This window comes from Aphelocoma coerulescens, chromosome 7 (genome assembly GCF_041296385.1).
Source record: "Aphelocoma coerulescens isolate FSJ_1873_10779 chromosome 7, UR_Acoe_1.0, whole genome shotgun sequence".
Lineage (NCBI taxonomy): Eukaryota > Metazoa > Chordata > Aves > Passeriformes > Corvidae > Aphelocoma > Aphelocoma coerulescens.
Genome location: NC_091021.1, coordinates 29385597 through 29403480, shown reverse-complemented (window position 1 = coordinate 29403480; position 17884 = coordinate 29385597). Strand labels below are relative to the sequence as shown.

General features: G+C 40.6%; 1 protein-coding gene across 1 annotated transcript in view; it reads left to right on the top strand.

Annotated features, from left to right (window-relative positions):
• Nucleotides 1-17884, top strand: part of ADCY5 (adenylate cyclase 5) — a 205305-nt gene that overhangs the window by 152093 nt on the left and 35328 nt on the right. Inside the window, exons 7-8 of the mRNA XM_069021086.1 lie at nucleotides 143-284; nucleotides 9257-9397. Coding sequence (XP_068877187.1) covers nucleotides 143-284; nucleotides 9257-9397 — 283 coding nt within the window. The remainder of the gene's footprint in view (nucleotides 1-142; nucleotides 285-9256; nucleotides 9398-17884) is intronic.

The window sequence follows — 17884 nt, the reverse complement described above, 5'->3', positions numbered from 1 at the left end:
AAGAGTAGTAGCATGGCTAAATCAATGGGCGTTTATTGCTTGTTTGTTCCAGTACATGGAACCCATCCCTGACAGGACCTGGCTTTTTAGGTGACAACTTTTCAGAGTCTACAGAACTTGCTTGTCTTTTGTCTCGTTCAAGGCGCATCCACATAACAAAAGCAACCCTGAACTATCTCAATGGAGACTATGAGGTGGAGCTGGGCTTCGGAGGGGAGCGCAACGCTTATCTGAAAGAGCACAGTATTGAGACCTTCCTGATTGTACGGTGCAGCCAGAAGCGGGTAAGACCAAACAAACTAAACAGGTTTAGGTACCTTTAATAACTTGATGTCTCTGAAACACCAAAGTAAAGCCTTTCTAGATGAGACAGTTGACTTTCAGTGACAAAAATTCCTGTTTCTCTCTCCTCTTCCTGAACTTTTATGTGCATTGAAGGGAATAGCCACCAACCACATAAGGTGTCTGTGTTAAGCTCTTTCTAGTTCTCTCAAAGAAATTCTCCTCAAAATCAATCCTCAAGTTGTTTTCAAAATCACATGGAAGAATGTTGTTAATATAGATATGTGTTTTGTAGAAGTGCTTAAAGGAATAGAGTAAAACCCCAAAGATCTTTTCTCTGTCAGATTAGAGGTGATTTTGTCTACTGTCTCACCAGATGAATGACCATAAAGATTAGAGCAGCTCCTATCATTGCTTTTCAGCCTCTCTTTCTGAAGATGGGAAAAACTGGCCCATTGTAGTGATGGATGATCATTGTGATAGTAAGATGAGATCATACCAGTTATGACATGGGTCAGGCTGCACAAAATAAGGCTATTAGGGCATTACTGAATTGAACTTGGATCAAGTCAAACTTGAGTGGACTTCAGCTGATATATCTTCTTTTTGTGACACTGCCAACAGCAAATTATCACTGGTTTGTATTCTTTTTAAAAATGGTAGACTGAAATACTAGAAAAGGACCTTTTTGATCTAGTTGAGCATAACCAATAATATTTCACGTAGTAATTTCTGCACTGTAGCCACTACTTTGCTATTTACAGTATGGGCAAGCATATACAGATTGGCCTGAATTGAAAATAATTTCATATTTTTCTGAATCTAAAACCAATTAAACCTTCCCACATCTGTAAATAGGACTACCATGAGATTAAGTGAATTAGAGTTTGTGACCTGTTCCAGCAGCATGGTTGATTTGAATAACTAACACCTGTACAGAAGTACTTTGCTACCATTCCCTCATTTCCTGAGAGAAGGGAAGCCTCAAATCTCCTTAATGGATACTGTGTAAAAAATCTCCAAGAAAACCCCTTATCATCTGCTAAAGAGAGAAGCTGATGTTTTGGTCTCTATCTGCTCATAAAATAAATCTCATTAACAATTGTCAATCTTCAAAAGAGGATTAGAACTTGCAGTGCAAGATTATTATTCCTGAGCATCACTGCCTGTCAATGGACCAGCTGGTGTTTATACCTAAATCGCTTTCTCTTTGCTGGGAAGATTTAGGAATGTAAGTCAAAATACCCTTGTGGTCAGACCCCATCTCCTGGAGTGGAGAACCTATACTGACCTCTTAAATCATGCAGTCACCAAGCTGTCTGCGTATTCTTGTGGAGAACCGAAAGTTTCTCTGGACATAAGAGAAAGCCATAAGATCAGGATTCTGCTGCTTGCAAGTATAGACAAAAAACCTCAGAAACAGAGACTTCAGAGTGCTTGGCACCCGACTTCATTTTTGAACATGGCATGTATTTTGAGTAGGAGATTGGACAGAGAATCATAAGAGACGTGGATTCAATTCCAGGTTTTGGGGAACTTCCATCTTTATGCCTTGATTTGCCATAGTAAAATAAAATGGGCCATTCTTTCACTGCTTTATATGTATTTATTGCAGCTCTCTTACATAGTGCAGCCCTTAGCTGAAGTCTCTGAGTGCTACTATAATGCTGCTGTAATGTACTGCGTCCCAGAGGGGCTAAAAATTGGGACATTTGCATGACTTATGTAATTATTGGGCTAAAATGAAACATAAAAAAGCAGCTACCCAGTGTCATGGGTATTAGGTGTTTAGAGTTTTGAGGTTTGCCCATACTGCTGCAACTTCTGTGCTCCCATAGCTATTTTTTAATCTCTTTGTGAATCTTTCTGTAGAATGCCTTGGATTGGAAAGGACCTTAGAGATCACCTTGTTCCAAGCACCCTGCCAGGGCAAGGACAACTTCCATTAGACCAGGTTGCTCAAAGCCCTATCCAACCTGACCTTGGACACTTCCAGGGATGGGAAATCCACCATTGACAACCATTGTTCCAGTGTTTAAAGTTGGCTCCCTCTTCAAAAACTTTTTCACATAACATGAAGATCAGAAGTGAGAAGTGAGATCAGAAGTTTTGCCCATTGTCAGTTCAGTCAGTCTTGAACATTTTGCCTGATGGCCAGCAAAATTCTGGTACTTTACTTTTTCCTTTCATTTCTGCTTGATTTTAATGACATCTTGTGATGTATTTAGCCAGGTTTTCAGTTCATTCTGTTCCAGTAATGGCCATAAAATGTTCACCTCACTTAGTAAAGAGTTCCTGTGAGCTGTGTCTGGGTTCCTGCTGTCCTCGTGCATAAGGCTTGGAATTAGCATTGGCCTGAGAGCAGATCCAAGTAACTGCCTGAGCAGTTCCTCAGTTCACACAGCAGACTTGAATTATCTGGATACCTCGTTCATCAGCCCCACAGCCATCAAAACCCAGCAATACCATGAGCTATGATGAATATATCAAATGTAAGGGTTTATGTTCCATACCCTTTCTGCTTACTGTCGCCATGGGGAGCCACAACTTTGAATTTTCTCTCTTTTTTGGTTTTTTGACTTTTTCACTGTGTTAATACCATTTCTTGAGCACAGAGCAAGTGGGAGGAACATTTATCTAATATTCTTGTTCCAGGAACTGAAACTAGCTGCTTCTTTGAAAATATTTTTTTTCTTCGTCCTTTTTAAAATTGCTGTAAACTGGAATATAATTGGTGTAGTTTTAGGGGGGAAAAGGCTAGATTCTGCTCCCTCAGTCCTTAATAATATCTCTAGAGCTGAAAACGTAGTTGTTGTTTTCTGTCTGGTATGCAGAAGAGTTGCTTTCTATTAAGAGAATAAAATGCCAAGTTTTAACACCCAGTCTTTTTAGACTTTTTTTCTCCTCATCTCTACCTCCAGATCTGCTTTCACCTTTCTGTTTGCCCTGTCCTCTGATTCAGCTGCCCTCATGGGTGAGCACTTGCCTGTGAAGCATATAAAAAGATGAAATTAGCAGGTTCTGCCATAAAGGTCTGTTGAATCTTTTGCTGTGGTTTGTTTGCTCCCATTAGTGCTAACAGTGGGCTGCTCTAAAACCTAGTTGCTCTGGTTGTCTGGTGTCTGCCAGAAATTGTGTCCCCTCTCCTTTTTTCTCCTGAGACAGACTCTTCTAATGTCTTCACACAACAAAGAAGAGACAAGCACAAGCTCTCACATTTTCTTGCTCATCAAAGGAAACCTTTACCTTTTGCAAAGTTGGATTATCTCAGCGTCTTCTATTTATTCTGTGATGAACTAATGTGATTCCTGATAATGAAATGAAATTTCTGTCTGTGATCTCTAAGGGAGTGACCATGTGCTTTGTACACTCAAATGTCTCAAGTTCCATTTCTACCATGTTAGTCCTCAAATGCTGGGTGCTAATACTTCTTCATATCTATCAAATATACCTCTGCTTCCCTCGTTAGCCAAATCTGTCATTGCTCACTTGCTGCCAGGTAATATAAGAAAAAATTCACCCAAATCTGCCCCAAGAGCAGTAACTGAGTAACTCTGCTAGTAACTTTCATCTAGACTAATACTTCTTTATTCAACACTGTCTCTTGCCATTTCACTAGAAACCAGCTCTTTTCCCAGCTTCATATTCCCCATCTGTCTTAGCCATTACTCTCCAGCACAGCACTCTGTCAAATGCTCTATGGAAGAAACAAAGCCAGTGAGAGCTACTGTATTTTTTCCTCTTTAGAGAAACTTGGATTCAAGGCTGTTAATCCAAACCCAACATTTGCTGCTCTACAAGCTCTGTGTCATGATCGCTGACTAAATAATTATTAAAAATATCTTTTACCAGAACTGAAATGGAATCTGGCAGTTTTCCACAGATCTGGAATGGAGGTTGTCTCTCTGACTTCAGCATATGACACTTAAGTTTTGCTTCCAGACATGGTTTAGTGGGACTTGGCAGTGCTGTGTTTACAGTTGTGCTCAGTGATCCTCAATGCAACCTAAATGATTCTGTGATTCAATGCTTTCCATTTATAACCCTATGCTTATGCGACTTCTTCCCTTTTGCCTCTACTGTGGCAGTAGTGATTACCTGGAGAGAAACAATCTGTTCCTTCAGTTCTACAGTAATGAAGAATTTTAAGTTTCTGTTATCCTCACATGGGTGATTTACACAGGGTGACTTCGGCTCTTATTCAGTTAATTTTCACAACCATTTGGATATGTGTTTCTAATGGACTTAATACATTAGCATGGAAGAAATACAGGAGTTCTCCAAGGAGATCTTTTCCTTTCTTCCTTACTGACTTCATTCTTTACCTGAAAGTCTGTATTTCCAGACAAACAGCAATTTATCAGCTAGAATTACTAAAACTGTTCCCCACATTTTAGTGATTCCCAGACTTAAGCCCTAGGTATTGCAGTGGCCTGCACAACAATGTCTTTACCCTTCTACAGAATGGGGTTTTTTTATTCATGTTACATGGGGCTTGTTTAGCTCACCCTGCAGACTGTAGCATTCATATTGCTTAACTCTGGTCCTCCACCTTCACAACTTTTATATCTGCCCTTCTGAATCTTATTCAAAACGTTTGTCCCAGTCATTATTGCTATCCTATCACTTCCCTGATATTCTTACTGTTCTCCATTTATTATTCCCAGTTCTTGGGCTGCCCCAGTTTCTGGTGTTTGTACAGGAGCATGTCACTTGGTGGTTGTTGCTCGGATTCTGCTCTTCTCTGAGATCAGGTGCTGCACTAATTTGAAAAACCATCACAACTATTCTTCCCAGCACTTCTAATCACTGGTGAAAGCTTTACTCTGAGAAGGAAAAGTGTGTGTTTGAAGGAGTGGGAAACAGACCATAAGGTGAATAGGATTTTAACAGCACATAGTTTTACACCTAGTTTTATCGTCCTCAACATTGTCAGAAATCTAGGGGAATGCTTTGTTTTGAACACAAGTAGAAACAAAATGTGCCTGAAAACAGATGAGCAGTACTGCTGATCAAACATGCTGTGCTGAGTGCACAAAGTCTGAAAGGGGAAAAAGTGTTTATTTTTTCTAATGTCTTTCAATTGATTACACTTGGGTGTTTCTTTTAACAATAGCAGGTACACACCAGTTTCAAAAAGGATTGTTGATGGTGGCCTTAAAACAGCTCAACAAAACTTTGGCTGTAACTCCTAGAAAAACAATTCTCATTCTTTTCTAAATAACGTCCTGGAATTCCATCCAGCTGAAGAAACAAAATGGTCCTTTAAATGTTGAGCATGTGAGTCTCCTAAAACACAATCAATCTAATGTGATGATTTCTCAATTTAGCACATTTAATCAGAGCTCAGCAGGGTTCCACTCATGTAGATTTATGAAGGCAGTGGTTTGGAGAATTTAACACTACAAGAAACATCATCCTGATGTCAGAAGGACTTCAAGACAATTTAAAGAATAATATGTAGCTAAATCTGATATGGCTGATCTATGATTAGACTTCACTGTTGCACTGATAGTGATCAATAGGTTGGAAAATCCTATCACACACACTAAAGAGGTAACAGGCATTCTTGATTCAATTGATAAGTATGAGAAAACCCCAGCTCTTTCTGCAGTTTTGCTGTAGCATTACAGCAGCTCAGCGTGTGGGAACTGGTGGTGGGAACACAATAAAACCCCTGGGAATCAGATTTACAGTCTCTATGTGAGTCCAGATTTGAAAAGTTCCCACAACAGCTTTCTGGAGTTTATCCACCTAAAATCTGAAAACCCCATTGCTGTCAGAGACTTTTGCACCTTTTTCTTGTGTTGGTAGTACCTGTAATGAGTAGGACTGAAGGGCATCACCACTTCTCTTTCTTTATCCTTATTTTCCAGTCTTGTTATGCCTTAGGCAGCCTTGTGTGCAAGTTCTCCTTATGCTGTCACTTAGCCAGGAAGAAACAGAGGAGGCAGTCTCATAAATTTGCACAGAGGAGCTGTGACCCATCTAATGCTTAATTTTTAGAGTTTGTTATTTTCATCACCCATGGAACAAGAGATTTTGCAGAAAATAAATTATCTCAAGTTTTTAAAATAATAGTATAATAATTATTGATGTTAACAGCAAAGTCCTATTGTTCAAGATGATATAGTAGCACATTATGTAATGTGGAAAAGCTAAAGTGCACTGTATTTGTATATATGAGTTTTAATCTGATTGGAAATACTGCGAAACACAGTCCACAATCCAGTGGGAACTTCCTACAAGAGGTGGGGGGGAAATACTGCCAGAGTTCATGAAGCCATAGAAAATTTATGGCGCCTGACCTCATGGTTAGAAACAATCTCAGAATCACGTTTACCCATTTGTCCTGTCCTTACCTCAATCCAGATGTGTCAATCAATACATTTGAGGTCTTTTATTTCCTTCAAATTCATCAAGTGATGCTTCAGACTCACTAGCACTTGCAGCAGGTACGAGGATCACTCAGGGGCTGAGAGGGGTAGTATGCCTTCATGGACTTTGGCATTAAGGTTTTTCTCAAATTCTAACCAAATTTACTAACTCATGGGGTAAAAACCTGCTGTATATCATTTTTATCATCTGTTGATGTAAAGGCATTTGTAAAGTAACCAAATAGCTTTGCTTTTATGGATCCCCAGACTAGTTTCAACATCTGGGGTTTTTTATTACATTTGGTTGAAAACCCTTCCCTAAGTTGGAATAAAATGGATTGACAATGTCACTTCTGTTGTTGAAAAACAATATCTATTTGCTTGGAGATAATGAAACTGTATTTCCTACCAGTTTTTCTGGCATCACATCATAAAAGAAAGAAGCATAGCTATGAAAAAGATTGCATAACTGAAAAACAACCACAAGAAAGTACTACAAATGATGGCAAAGAGTATAAAGAGCAGTGACTCTTGAAAAACAAAACCTCAAACCAACTCAAATCTGGACATCAGCATTTCATCACATTAATGTATTTTTAGAAACATTTAAAAGATGTCTCTCCTGGAGGTTATCCAGTGGCTCTGTCATGAGTGCTCATGTGAAACTCAGCTGGTGCCAAGTGCTGGAATTTTCAGCCATTGCAGACGAACCAATGGTGGGCTCAATGTGGGGAAGAGGTGACACAGGAGGCACTTGCTGTCCTGGAGGTGTCGATGTGGGAGCACCTATGGTCCCCCCCAACAGTCATCCCGGGGTGCTGACAGCTCCCTTAGGTCTGCTTCCACAGGGTTTCCTTGTGAACCTACCCTTGTCATCCTGGCTGGGTGAAGAAGGTCTTTGCTGGCAGCCTGGAGCTGCAGGACCACTGGTGCTCACTGTCACGGGGCCAGCTGGGTGTGGGCACGGGCTCCTGTCACAACTGGCCCCATGTCCCCAGCCCGTGGCCATGAAGCTGTTGCCCCCCGTGCTCAGGGATGTTTGGTGCCCATGTGGTGAGCTGTTGTCATTGTAGCTGTCTCTTCGTTGCAAGGAGAGAGAAGATGATTTCCCATGCTTGTCAATCAGGCAGCTTTCTCCAGCACTGACTTTCAGCAAGCCTTTTAAAATGTCTTTTTAAAAACCCTAATTTAAGGCAGCATAGCACTTGACATTTAACTCTGTGGTTACCATGGAGATAACACCAGGTATTTTGCAAACTCCTGAGAAGTACAAGTTACACTGAATAGTGGGGAATCAAAATAAATAGGTATGGAATGCAGACTCCAGGCAAGAAAAGCAGTGGACCTACTTGTACTGTCAAATAACACTTGAACCAAAATTCTAGAGTTGAACGCAATGGAGGTTTTCTTTTTAAATAACTCAGCTGTCTGGAAATCCAAAATTAACTATTAAGTCTGGTTTTTTTCTGTAATGTCATTGAAGCAGCAATTCTCTTGAAAAAGTTTAATCTCTCAAGTAATAAACAACTATCTCTACCTTCTGAATTTTCAAGCTCTCCAGAGGTTGTCTGTTTTAAGAAAGGATACAATAATTGCCACCCCTCTGCCTTCTGAGTCAGTACAGGTAAATCACACAATCCTCCCTGAGCCAGTCTGCAGTGCAGCCCTTGATAGAGGGACTTCTATCTGCAGAACACATTCCATGTGGAAACCTGCCTGTCTTTTTGGCTAGGGACTATATTCAAAATAAGGACCTAATCTGCCCATTGTTGAGCCTAGTTACATGCTGCACTTCTGTGTTCTTGTGGCTGGCACTGAGCTCGAATGAAACCTGTCTGACAGATCCTGTGCTAACCTCACAGTAAGCTCCCTTTATAGCTAACAGTCAAAGCCCTGATAATGAAACCAAAGACTTTGTCCAAACTTCAGGAGAATTAGTGTCAATGTGAAATTGGAAGCTAGCATTAGAGTCAGGAAGACCATTTTGTCACACACTGAAATTGCATCACCCTTAACATATACACAGTTGTGTGAAAGATTTATGTGCTTTCCTTAGCATGTCTGGGAATATACTGTTGCAAGTGTGGAAAATTATCTGCTTGTACCCATGGAGAAAAGTGTCCTGTATTTCCATAGCTTCAAGGACCTTCAAGGCTCCTGTTCTTCAACCAGATCACTCAGTGTGTCATTTCTCTTCCAGTTGTAACTGATTGCTTTTTGAGGACCCTCTGTGTAGTATCTCACCTTGGAACTGCAATTTTCTATCTGAAATTATTCAGTTTGATTCAATTTGCTAATAAAGAAAATAGATGTCTCCATTTTGGAATGCTCCCCATGTTTACACAGGTAATGGTGGTTGTTCAGAACAAGTAAAGGAGTAAAATAATGGGTACCACTTAGAGGCAAGTGTTCTAAAAATTGAGAAGAAAATGAAATGGTGGACTGCGACTGCTTCTGGTCAGCGGCAGCTTCATAACATTCAAGGTGCAAAGCCAGCTTTTGGAGTGAGAGATCAGAAGTGAAAGATGCTTTGGAGAACAACTGCCATGTAAATGTTTGAAAATTTATTATGCATTTCTCTCTGGTTTGTATTCCAGAAAGATGAGAAAGCCACGATAGCCAAGATGAACCGCCAGCGTGCCAATTCCATCAGCCATAACGCGCCACACTGGGGTGTTGACCGGCCCTTTTATAACCACCTCGGAGGTCACCAGGTCTCCAAGGAGATGAAGAGAATGGTAATGCCTTGCTTTCTGGACATAAATTTATTTTCTTCTTAACACAGTGTTATATATCCCTCCTGCTGTGTCTGAAGGTTTTTACAGCCCTGAGGGCGTTTTCCAAATGGGGGTGAAAAATTCTACTTTGACTCCAGAAATAACAATAATCGGTACATCTGGAGGTGAGTGATTGTGAGATGAGGCACAAGGTTGCTTGAGAGGGGAAAGGAAGCTGAATGGCACAAAGAAGGCTCTTTTGTCTGACTTTTCCCACATTCTGAACACTCATCATGGCTGTGTGAGAAGAGGTGATTATCTGCAAAAACTGCTCCGTAATGCAAGCATTCAAGAGGCATCTGGCATACATTTCTATTAGCTTGGTACCTGCAGATGTTTCTGGCTTGCATTGTCACAGCCAGGTGCTGTTCTCCTCTCTAAGCTGCATTCCCATGTGTGCTCATGGGGCCCCAGGAATGTCACTGCTGTGTTTAACTCTGGAGAATACATTCTCGAGTACATGAATTAATTGGCCTAAGGTAGCAGGCATCTTCCTTTCTTTCTTGTACCTTTCGGTTTTTCTACGTTAAAATGAACAAGAGCTAATTACCAATGCAATTGCACTGAGAGGACTTTTATGGTTTATTTTACATAAAGGACTAGATGATATCTTTGTTTTCTGCAATAAAGATTAAGAAGATAGTTTATATTACAGCAGCTGTTTTTAATAATGACACAAATATTTAGTACCTCTATAATTGCATGCATAATCAGATTGGTCTATAACTTTATTTATGCTGTTTTGAACCTTCATGCACAGTGAAAAGTGTCTATTTGTTGCTCACTTTGTTGTCTATAGTCAAAGTTCTCCTCCAGGTCACCAAAGCCTTTAAGTATTCAAAAAATTCATAAACATGAGATTCAATCCCACAGCTTAAAAATTTAGGCATAGCTATAAGCAACTGCATATGGTATCTTTTAAAGGGAAATGCTGGCACATTTATTAATAGTTGGTGCTAATATTATTCAATCTTAATATTATTTTACAGTGCTAAACCAAATTTCTTAATCTCCATAGTAATGTTTCTTTCATTTCTCAGATCTCCAAATGAGGGCTTCTGACATGAGGATACAGATCAGTGGAACTGTGCATTTTTTATGTGGGCTTTTCAATAGGGTGTGCTCAATAGGCATGACAATATTAGAAGAGACTAATCACACTAGCACATAATTATAAGTTTCTTTGAATAGCTTTTAAGGGGTTCTTGAAGCCTCCTGTTCAGAAACAAGGTGTATGCTTGCCAAATGGTATTATGCTTCTTGGTGTTAATTACAGTTTGCCGTGTCTAGCTGGTTGTTCAGTTGGAAAAACATAATTATTTATTGAAACACCAAGCTGAGTCCTAGAAACTTCACTGCCCCTCACTTGTAGGAGGAAAGACTTACTTTTTTTTCCCTTGTCTTGAGCCTTTCTCTGTAATGCTATTTGCCTTTTTGAAAACTCAGCAGCTCAAAAAGTCTCTTCTACTCAACTTGCTTCTGCACTGCCTCTTGTATTACAGTCTTTTTTGAGAAGCTGATGTTGCATGCATCAGGCTGTTTCTTGCAAACCAACTGAAACCTGATTCAGATGTATTATTTTCAGCTAGACTTTTTGTTGTTCCTATGGACTACTTTTTAAAATCTGTTATTTACAGATTTACAGATCTGTGATGTTTGAGATGCATTAGTGAAAATGCAAACATGCCACTCCCCATGGCCTCCCCATTTTAATATCTGCTAGACAGACATTTTAGTGATTAGATCACAGGAACAATTTCTTCATCTCCTGTCTTGACTCTCTCTGTGTTAACTTCTGATTTAGATAGGCATTTCTTTGTACCACCCAGCTTTGCACAGTACCTTCTAATCTTTAACGCTGTGTTACATGGATGTGTGCTTAATGCATGTGGAGTGCACACTGGCTGCAAACTGCCTGCTTAGAAATACAAAACACAGAGAGACAGAAGGGCAGCAGAACTACAGAGGCTTTTATTGGTGCTCCTCTGGGATGACATGTCATTGATCTTGGTAAACAGCACCAGCTTTCAAACCTCCTGAAAATGTGCTCCTTGTTCCACATCACCCACCTTTCCCCCAGATGCATTGCATGTTATTATATGTACCCTTTTTTCTTGGAAGCTGTGAACACATAAGGTTGGATTAGTCAAAGTAATAAGCCAAAGGCAGGCAGTGCAACATTGCCTTTCTCTTCAAGATCTGGAACTCCTTAGCTCTGTAATTTCAAAACAGGTATTTATAAGAGTAATTGTGAAATAGTCCTCAGGCAGGAGCCAGGTAATGTTGCAGTGATGTGCAGTTCCATTATATTGCTGGGTAGATATGAATACATTTGTGTGTAGGAAATAATACGGATGGTGATGAAGGGCACTGGGTTTTGTCACAAATGTAAAACATTTTGCATTTTAAAGACAACCACATTTTCAGATAAAAAAGAGAGAGTTTTTTTGTGGCTCCACTTACAATTCCCTGAAAGAGAACATTAAAGTTCCTTGAATTGCATTTTTGGGAAGGCACTGTTATATTTAATAGAAAACAGAATTATTTTGGCCATTTTTCTTTCCAGTGAATGCTGGCTCTGGTAGCTGTCTCTATTCTTAGGATATATTAGCAGTAGTCCTGGAGGAGATGGATTAGCATCAAATGTAACCATACATTCCCTTTTTTCTCCTCCTCCTCCTCTTTTGTCACAGAATTTCAATGTGCTGCCATGTCTGGGCACATCACCAGTGCATCTGGTCAGGTTTGTGTGGAATGGCAGCCCAGTCAGTGGCATGAGGAAGCCTTTGGTCCCTGCTTTTCTCTACGTTGTAGCTTGGAGCTTAACCTGCACCAGGTCCAGCAGATTTTTATGATGTTTCTAGGTTAAGTTTTTCCCTTGTGCACGCAGGAGTTTTTTCAGGCACTTGCACACATGAATAAGACAAATTACTCTACACATGTCCATGCAGTGGTAATCTGAAGTGTCCTGGAAAACGAGAGTCACTTTTCTACTCCTACCCTGGCTAACTGGGGCCTGAGTCAGGGGAGGTTGCAGCTGTGTCAGCTCATCCCCTCCAGCCCAACAGCCTGGCGCTTTCCTTGTGCACTGGTCTTCTCTCCAGACCATCACATATGCTTCTTTTTCCCTTCCCATCACTTAGCAGTGGCCTTTCTTGTGCAGAGCCTCCAGGGAGGCAGCAGCCCAGAGACACCAGTGTTGCACACTGCTGATCCTGAGCACCATTAGCTGGTGGAGCCACTGCCCCGAAAGGACTGGTAAATGTGCAGAGAGGAAGGTCAGATACAAATGCCCTGGGAGGGCAAAGAGCCTTGCTCTGAGCTGGCAGCCTCTGCTGGAGCTCCTGGGAGCCCACATTGCTGCAGGAGCTGGTCCTCAGGCAGGGGAACCTGCACAGGATCAGCTTAATGGCTGTATACAGAGCATGAACAGAGCCACAGTCCGGCAGAGCAGCAGAGCTGCTTTCTATTTTTATTGCTTTTTACAGCTTGCCTTCTTGTTTCCTAAACAAAAGCAATCAGTCCAGGACCAGTGGCTGTATCCCTCTGGAAATGGAGACTTCTGTGCTGCTCGTCCCCCCATGGCTCCATACACCAGCCTTGTCTTCCCCACTGCCTCTCTAGTCCAGTTTTTAATTGCAAAAGGGTCAAAAATAAGTGGACTTGAAACCATTTGAGAGTACAGGTATATTTATAGCTATAACAATATTTATACACCAGTGAGAAATACTTTGCTTTTCCCAGTATATATTTCAGAGGGCTTTTATAAATATTGATGAATTTTAGACTTCTGGAAATAATACTCATGTCTCAGTTTTCATCAGCAAAACAAAATTGCTATTAAAGAAAAACCAATTTGGAGATTGTAGTTGACTGTAAACTGAAAGAGGTTTGTTGTAAACAGCAATAAAAAGGCAAATGTTGATACTTTCCAAAATTACAGGGCTGTTCTAGATGACAAATTATTCTCTTGCATCTTTTATTCTGCTCAGCATTATTAAGTTTGTATCCAGAAAAACACATCCAGTTTGAGATTACAATAATTTAGGAGAATGTGGATGAGTTAGAGACAATCCAGTGGAGAAAATCACAAATTAGCAGAGTTTCAACAGTGTGTCCTCTGAAGAAGTGTTGAAGTATTTGCTCTAACCTAGAAGGGAGAATACTTATTAGAAACAAAAGCCTTCAAATACAGGAAGGTTTATAAGGACAAAAAATAATGATAAATCATTCTCCATGACTGTAAAGGGCAGGTTTAAAAATAATCATCTTAATTTGCTGAAAGGAAGGTCTAAGTTAGGAAAAAGACACCAGGAACAGGCTGTATAAGAAGCTTGTGAAATCCCTGATTTTCCTGAAGAGATTTTAATTATTTTATTCAGGGCTTTTCATTCTGGAGTGGCAGCACAAAATCCTTTGCAAATATCGAAACAATATTAAAAAGTCTGTATTAGGAGACTGTATAGGGAATAAATAATATAAGAATAATATGAGATAGAGGTAAAGATTTTAGGAAGTTTCCAATCTAGGCTGCACAGATCTTCATGCCATGGATCTCCCTCCTTTCTACAGGAGCCAGCTATACCCCCAACATTGCTGGCATATACTTGTCTAGCCCTTGTTTAAAGACCTCAAAGGATGGAAATCCCACAGACTTGATGGGAATTCTCTTCAACAGTTTTGTGATTTTTCTTGATGTTTTGCTTCACATTTCCTCACTTCAGTTTGAAACCATGGTACTGCATGAGTTATTCACAGTAGATAGAAGAGAATTTAATTTTCTCTCCTTTACAATTACCTTCTCTGCAGCTGAACACTATTACCACATCTCTGCACAGCTCTGATTCCCTCCTCAAGTTTGTTCCCTAGTTGGTGCTTTCCAGCCCAATGATTGTTCTTGCTCCCACTGAGCACTTGCCATTTCACTGGTAAGAGGGAGCACCCACACTGAACCCAGCACTCATCCTGAAGTTTTATTAATCATGGAATGACAGAATGGCCTGGGTTGAAAGGGACCTTAAAAACCATCCCGTTCCACCCTCATTGTCATAGACAGGGACACCTTTCCCTAGACCAGCTTTCTGAGAGCTCCATCCGATCTGGCCTTAAACAATTCCAGGGAAGGGGCATCCACAACTTTTCATGTTAGACATTACATCACAAAATGACCCTTCAATTTGCTGTACAACAGTACCATGGTGGCATTCTCTCATCATGAGTGCTGCCCAGAATACGTTGGCCATTTTTGAGGTCTTATAACCAGACTTGACACAGCCTGATGCTGTCTGGCTTCCAAAAAAAAAGGCATTAATTGTGTCATGAGATCTAATCATCTGTGGGAAGTCCTGCTGCTGGATCTTGAGGCTGCCATACAGCCATCATGCTTGATTTACACTGGCTGGTATGACAGCTTAGCTTGTTTCACTGGTGCATGCTTTGGGGAAGGTTTACTTCAGAAGGTACCTCTGAGTTGTTACAATCAAATAGGAGCAGAGTGGCTAATGGGATTACTGAGTGCCATGTAGATGCCTGGCAGACTTCTTTCCGTTTTTCCGCTGCTGGAAAAGTTTAACATTAGGAAATCTAGGAACAGAAAGAGGAAGTCCTGAAGATTGCAATACTGATTTCAGTCTGACCATGCTTCTGTCATGAGTCTGAGTACAGCTAATGAAGCTTTTAATTTGCAGTGAAATTGTCAATGAAGTTGTTGTTAGTTGCAAAGTAAAAAATGGACATAAAATCAAATAGAGATTATATATGTGTAGGAAATACTACTGCATGGAGATGTTAAAGATGTGAGACAAGGCTATAAAAAGGGATCCTGGATATGGCTGGCATGATAAAGAACAAGCTCTTTCAGGTAGGTGCTGCCTGATTCCTTGTGGTCCTGCTTAGAGCTCTGCACAGCCCTCTACATGACATTTGATTGCTTGGTGTTTGTTTTCTAATGAAACAACATTCGACTACAAGCCTGGTTATTCAATCAGAAAATAATTCTTTGTCCTATTCCCCCTGTCCTAAATCAAACAATTCCTTGCATTTTGCATTGTAAATTTCCTCTCTATGTCTCCAAGTTGCCCTTACAATAGATCTTGTTACTTGGGAATCAAAATTGGGGAACAGGTGCCTAGAGGAACAGATGCCGTAGCTGGTTCTGTGCCAATTCTACTTCTTAAAAATCAGAAACAATTGAAATTTAAAATAAAGCTCAGTAGGACAGGTTTTCCTCAGTCAGTAATGCAGCTCTGTCAAAGAGAATTGGATTTGAGTCCATGAATTAGGCACTGAGGGTTCACCCTCCTTCTGAAGGTTTCACTTAACTGCAGGTCACTATTATCCTCTTTTCCAGCAATCATCTGCTAAATCGGGTAATGGCAACACTGACGTCAGCAAAGCTGGACAGGGCCCCCAACGGAGAAGAATTTGACCCACTATTTTTTCACTGCTATTGTAGTAATCTAGCTCGTAATCAAGCAGGGAGAAGCTCTCAAAATCCTGTAATCCCCATGTATTGCTATAGACCTGGGAGGAAATTGTTAGTCTAGTCTGGGTTTTGTAGAGCCAATTTGGTTTTGATAGCTCTCAAACAGCAAGGGGAGGAATCCTATGCAGCAGTTATGCTGTGTAACTGCTTTGGTGCTCACCTGGAAAAACAGTTTGCCTCATTCACGTGATCCATGGGATCTCGTATAAGGGAGTGGGAGTACAATGTACATTGCTCAAACTGTCAGAGGCTTCATGTCGGCTTCACACTGGTTTGTATCCTCATCTGCTAACCTGACTTTTATTCTAGTTGATCAGGACTTGCAATCATCCTTGGTTAGTTCCTTAAAAGAGGCATTCTTATCCCTCTTTCAAGGAACCAAATGCCTCTTTCAAGGAACTAATCAATGCAACAGCAGATGTGCAGCTGCTATTGTGAAACCTAAGATAGAGTTTGATGTTTGCTTGGAAGGCTTGCACTGGTAATTTTTCCATCATTCAGTACCCTTTTCTGGAGTAAATTTTGCTCATATGGGAAAGGTCATTTGGATTGAGACACTACTAAAATGTGTCAGACTGGTTTTGAGTGGGACTAAATTAAACCTACAGAAATAAAAATACAATTCCCCTTTATTCACAGAAACATTTCCTCTGATGTTCATGGAAGCATTGCACAGGTGGACTTGTGACACTTACCAGAACGATTTCCAAAGCTTCCTCAAGCAGACAGTAAGCCTTAATGTCAAAAGGATGCAGGTCAGCAGGTCTGGGTCTGGGTTTCGGAGAGGGTGAGCAGCTCAGGCCAGCACCAGTGGGCAATTTCAGTTAAGGCTGGTTAGGCTTGGATTCAGTCTGTCTGCATCTGATTAGGAGGCTGTTCAACAGTAGTTTCTGGAGAAGTTCATTGTGTTTATCATTGTTTGGACATGGAAGGCAGAGATTATGGAGCCAGGAACTGATTCAGAGCATTTCTAGGACTGCTTATTTTTATGTCTGCTTTGCAAGTTCTGATAACTGTTCACAAATGAGGCACAGAAACCAGAAACCATTTCACTTGAAAATGTGACCTTTGGACTGGAGAAATTTGGATTCAGAGTTCACAGAAAACTGGAAAGTGTGAGCAACCTGAACTTTTCAGAGGGGGAAATTCAGAGCCAGAAGTTAATTAAAAGTATGGTGCAGAAAGCCTATTTCAACTAAAGCAACCTCTTATGTTCTATAGATTTAAATCTGATGGGTCAGATAAATTCATGGCATTAGCCAGGTCTGGTCTGCCAGCTGAGGACTGTCTACAGAATCATTTTGAGTTGAAGAAAGTAGAGGGTTTCACCATCTGTGACCAGTGCAGTGGAATGAAAGTCTATTTATCAAGTGGAGTGGGCTGCAGAAAAGGAGCACTTCAGCTTTCCTTTTCAGATCTCATTAGTCTGTGTTCCAGTTATAGCAGACACACTCATCTTTTAATATGTTCCATAAACTGGTTTTCTGCCGGTCTGTTGTTCTGCACTTAGATGCTTGTTAAATATCCTTCCTATCAGGCTTGATTCTTTCTGGACTCTGGAAACAGAAATTGTGTTATTTTTGGCTTGAGTGCTTTGAAGTCCTTCAGTTTTGCTTCTACATTTACACCTGGCAGCATCTATCTTCATAGCCTTCTCTTTTTGACCACAAGGACAAAGCAGAATGCACAACAGTGCTGAAAATAGATGTGAATAATTAGTTTTGTGGTAGGACCAAAACAGGTTTGTTTTTAACAACATCCACTCTCAGCCTGTCACTCTCCCTTTCTGTTTTCCATGGTCACTGTCTCTGTGAAGCACCTCTGCAAGTTGGCCTTAACTCTTACAAAGCTCATTTTGTCCCTAAGTCCAAAGTTAATTCAAATTCTGCTTTGCCATCATGCAAATCCTATTTTGACTTTGTCCTGGGGATGAAAACAGGGCAAGAAAAATTAGTCTTTGTCAT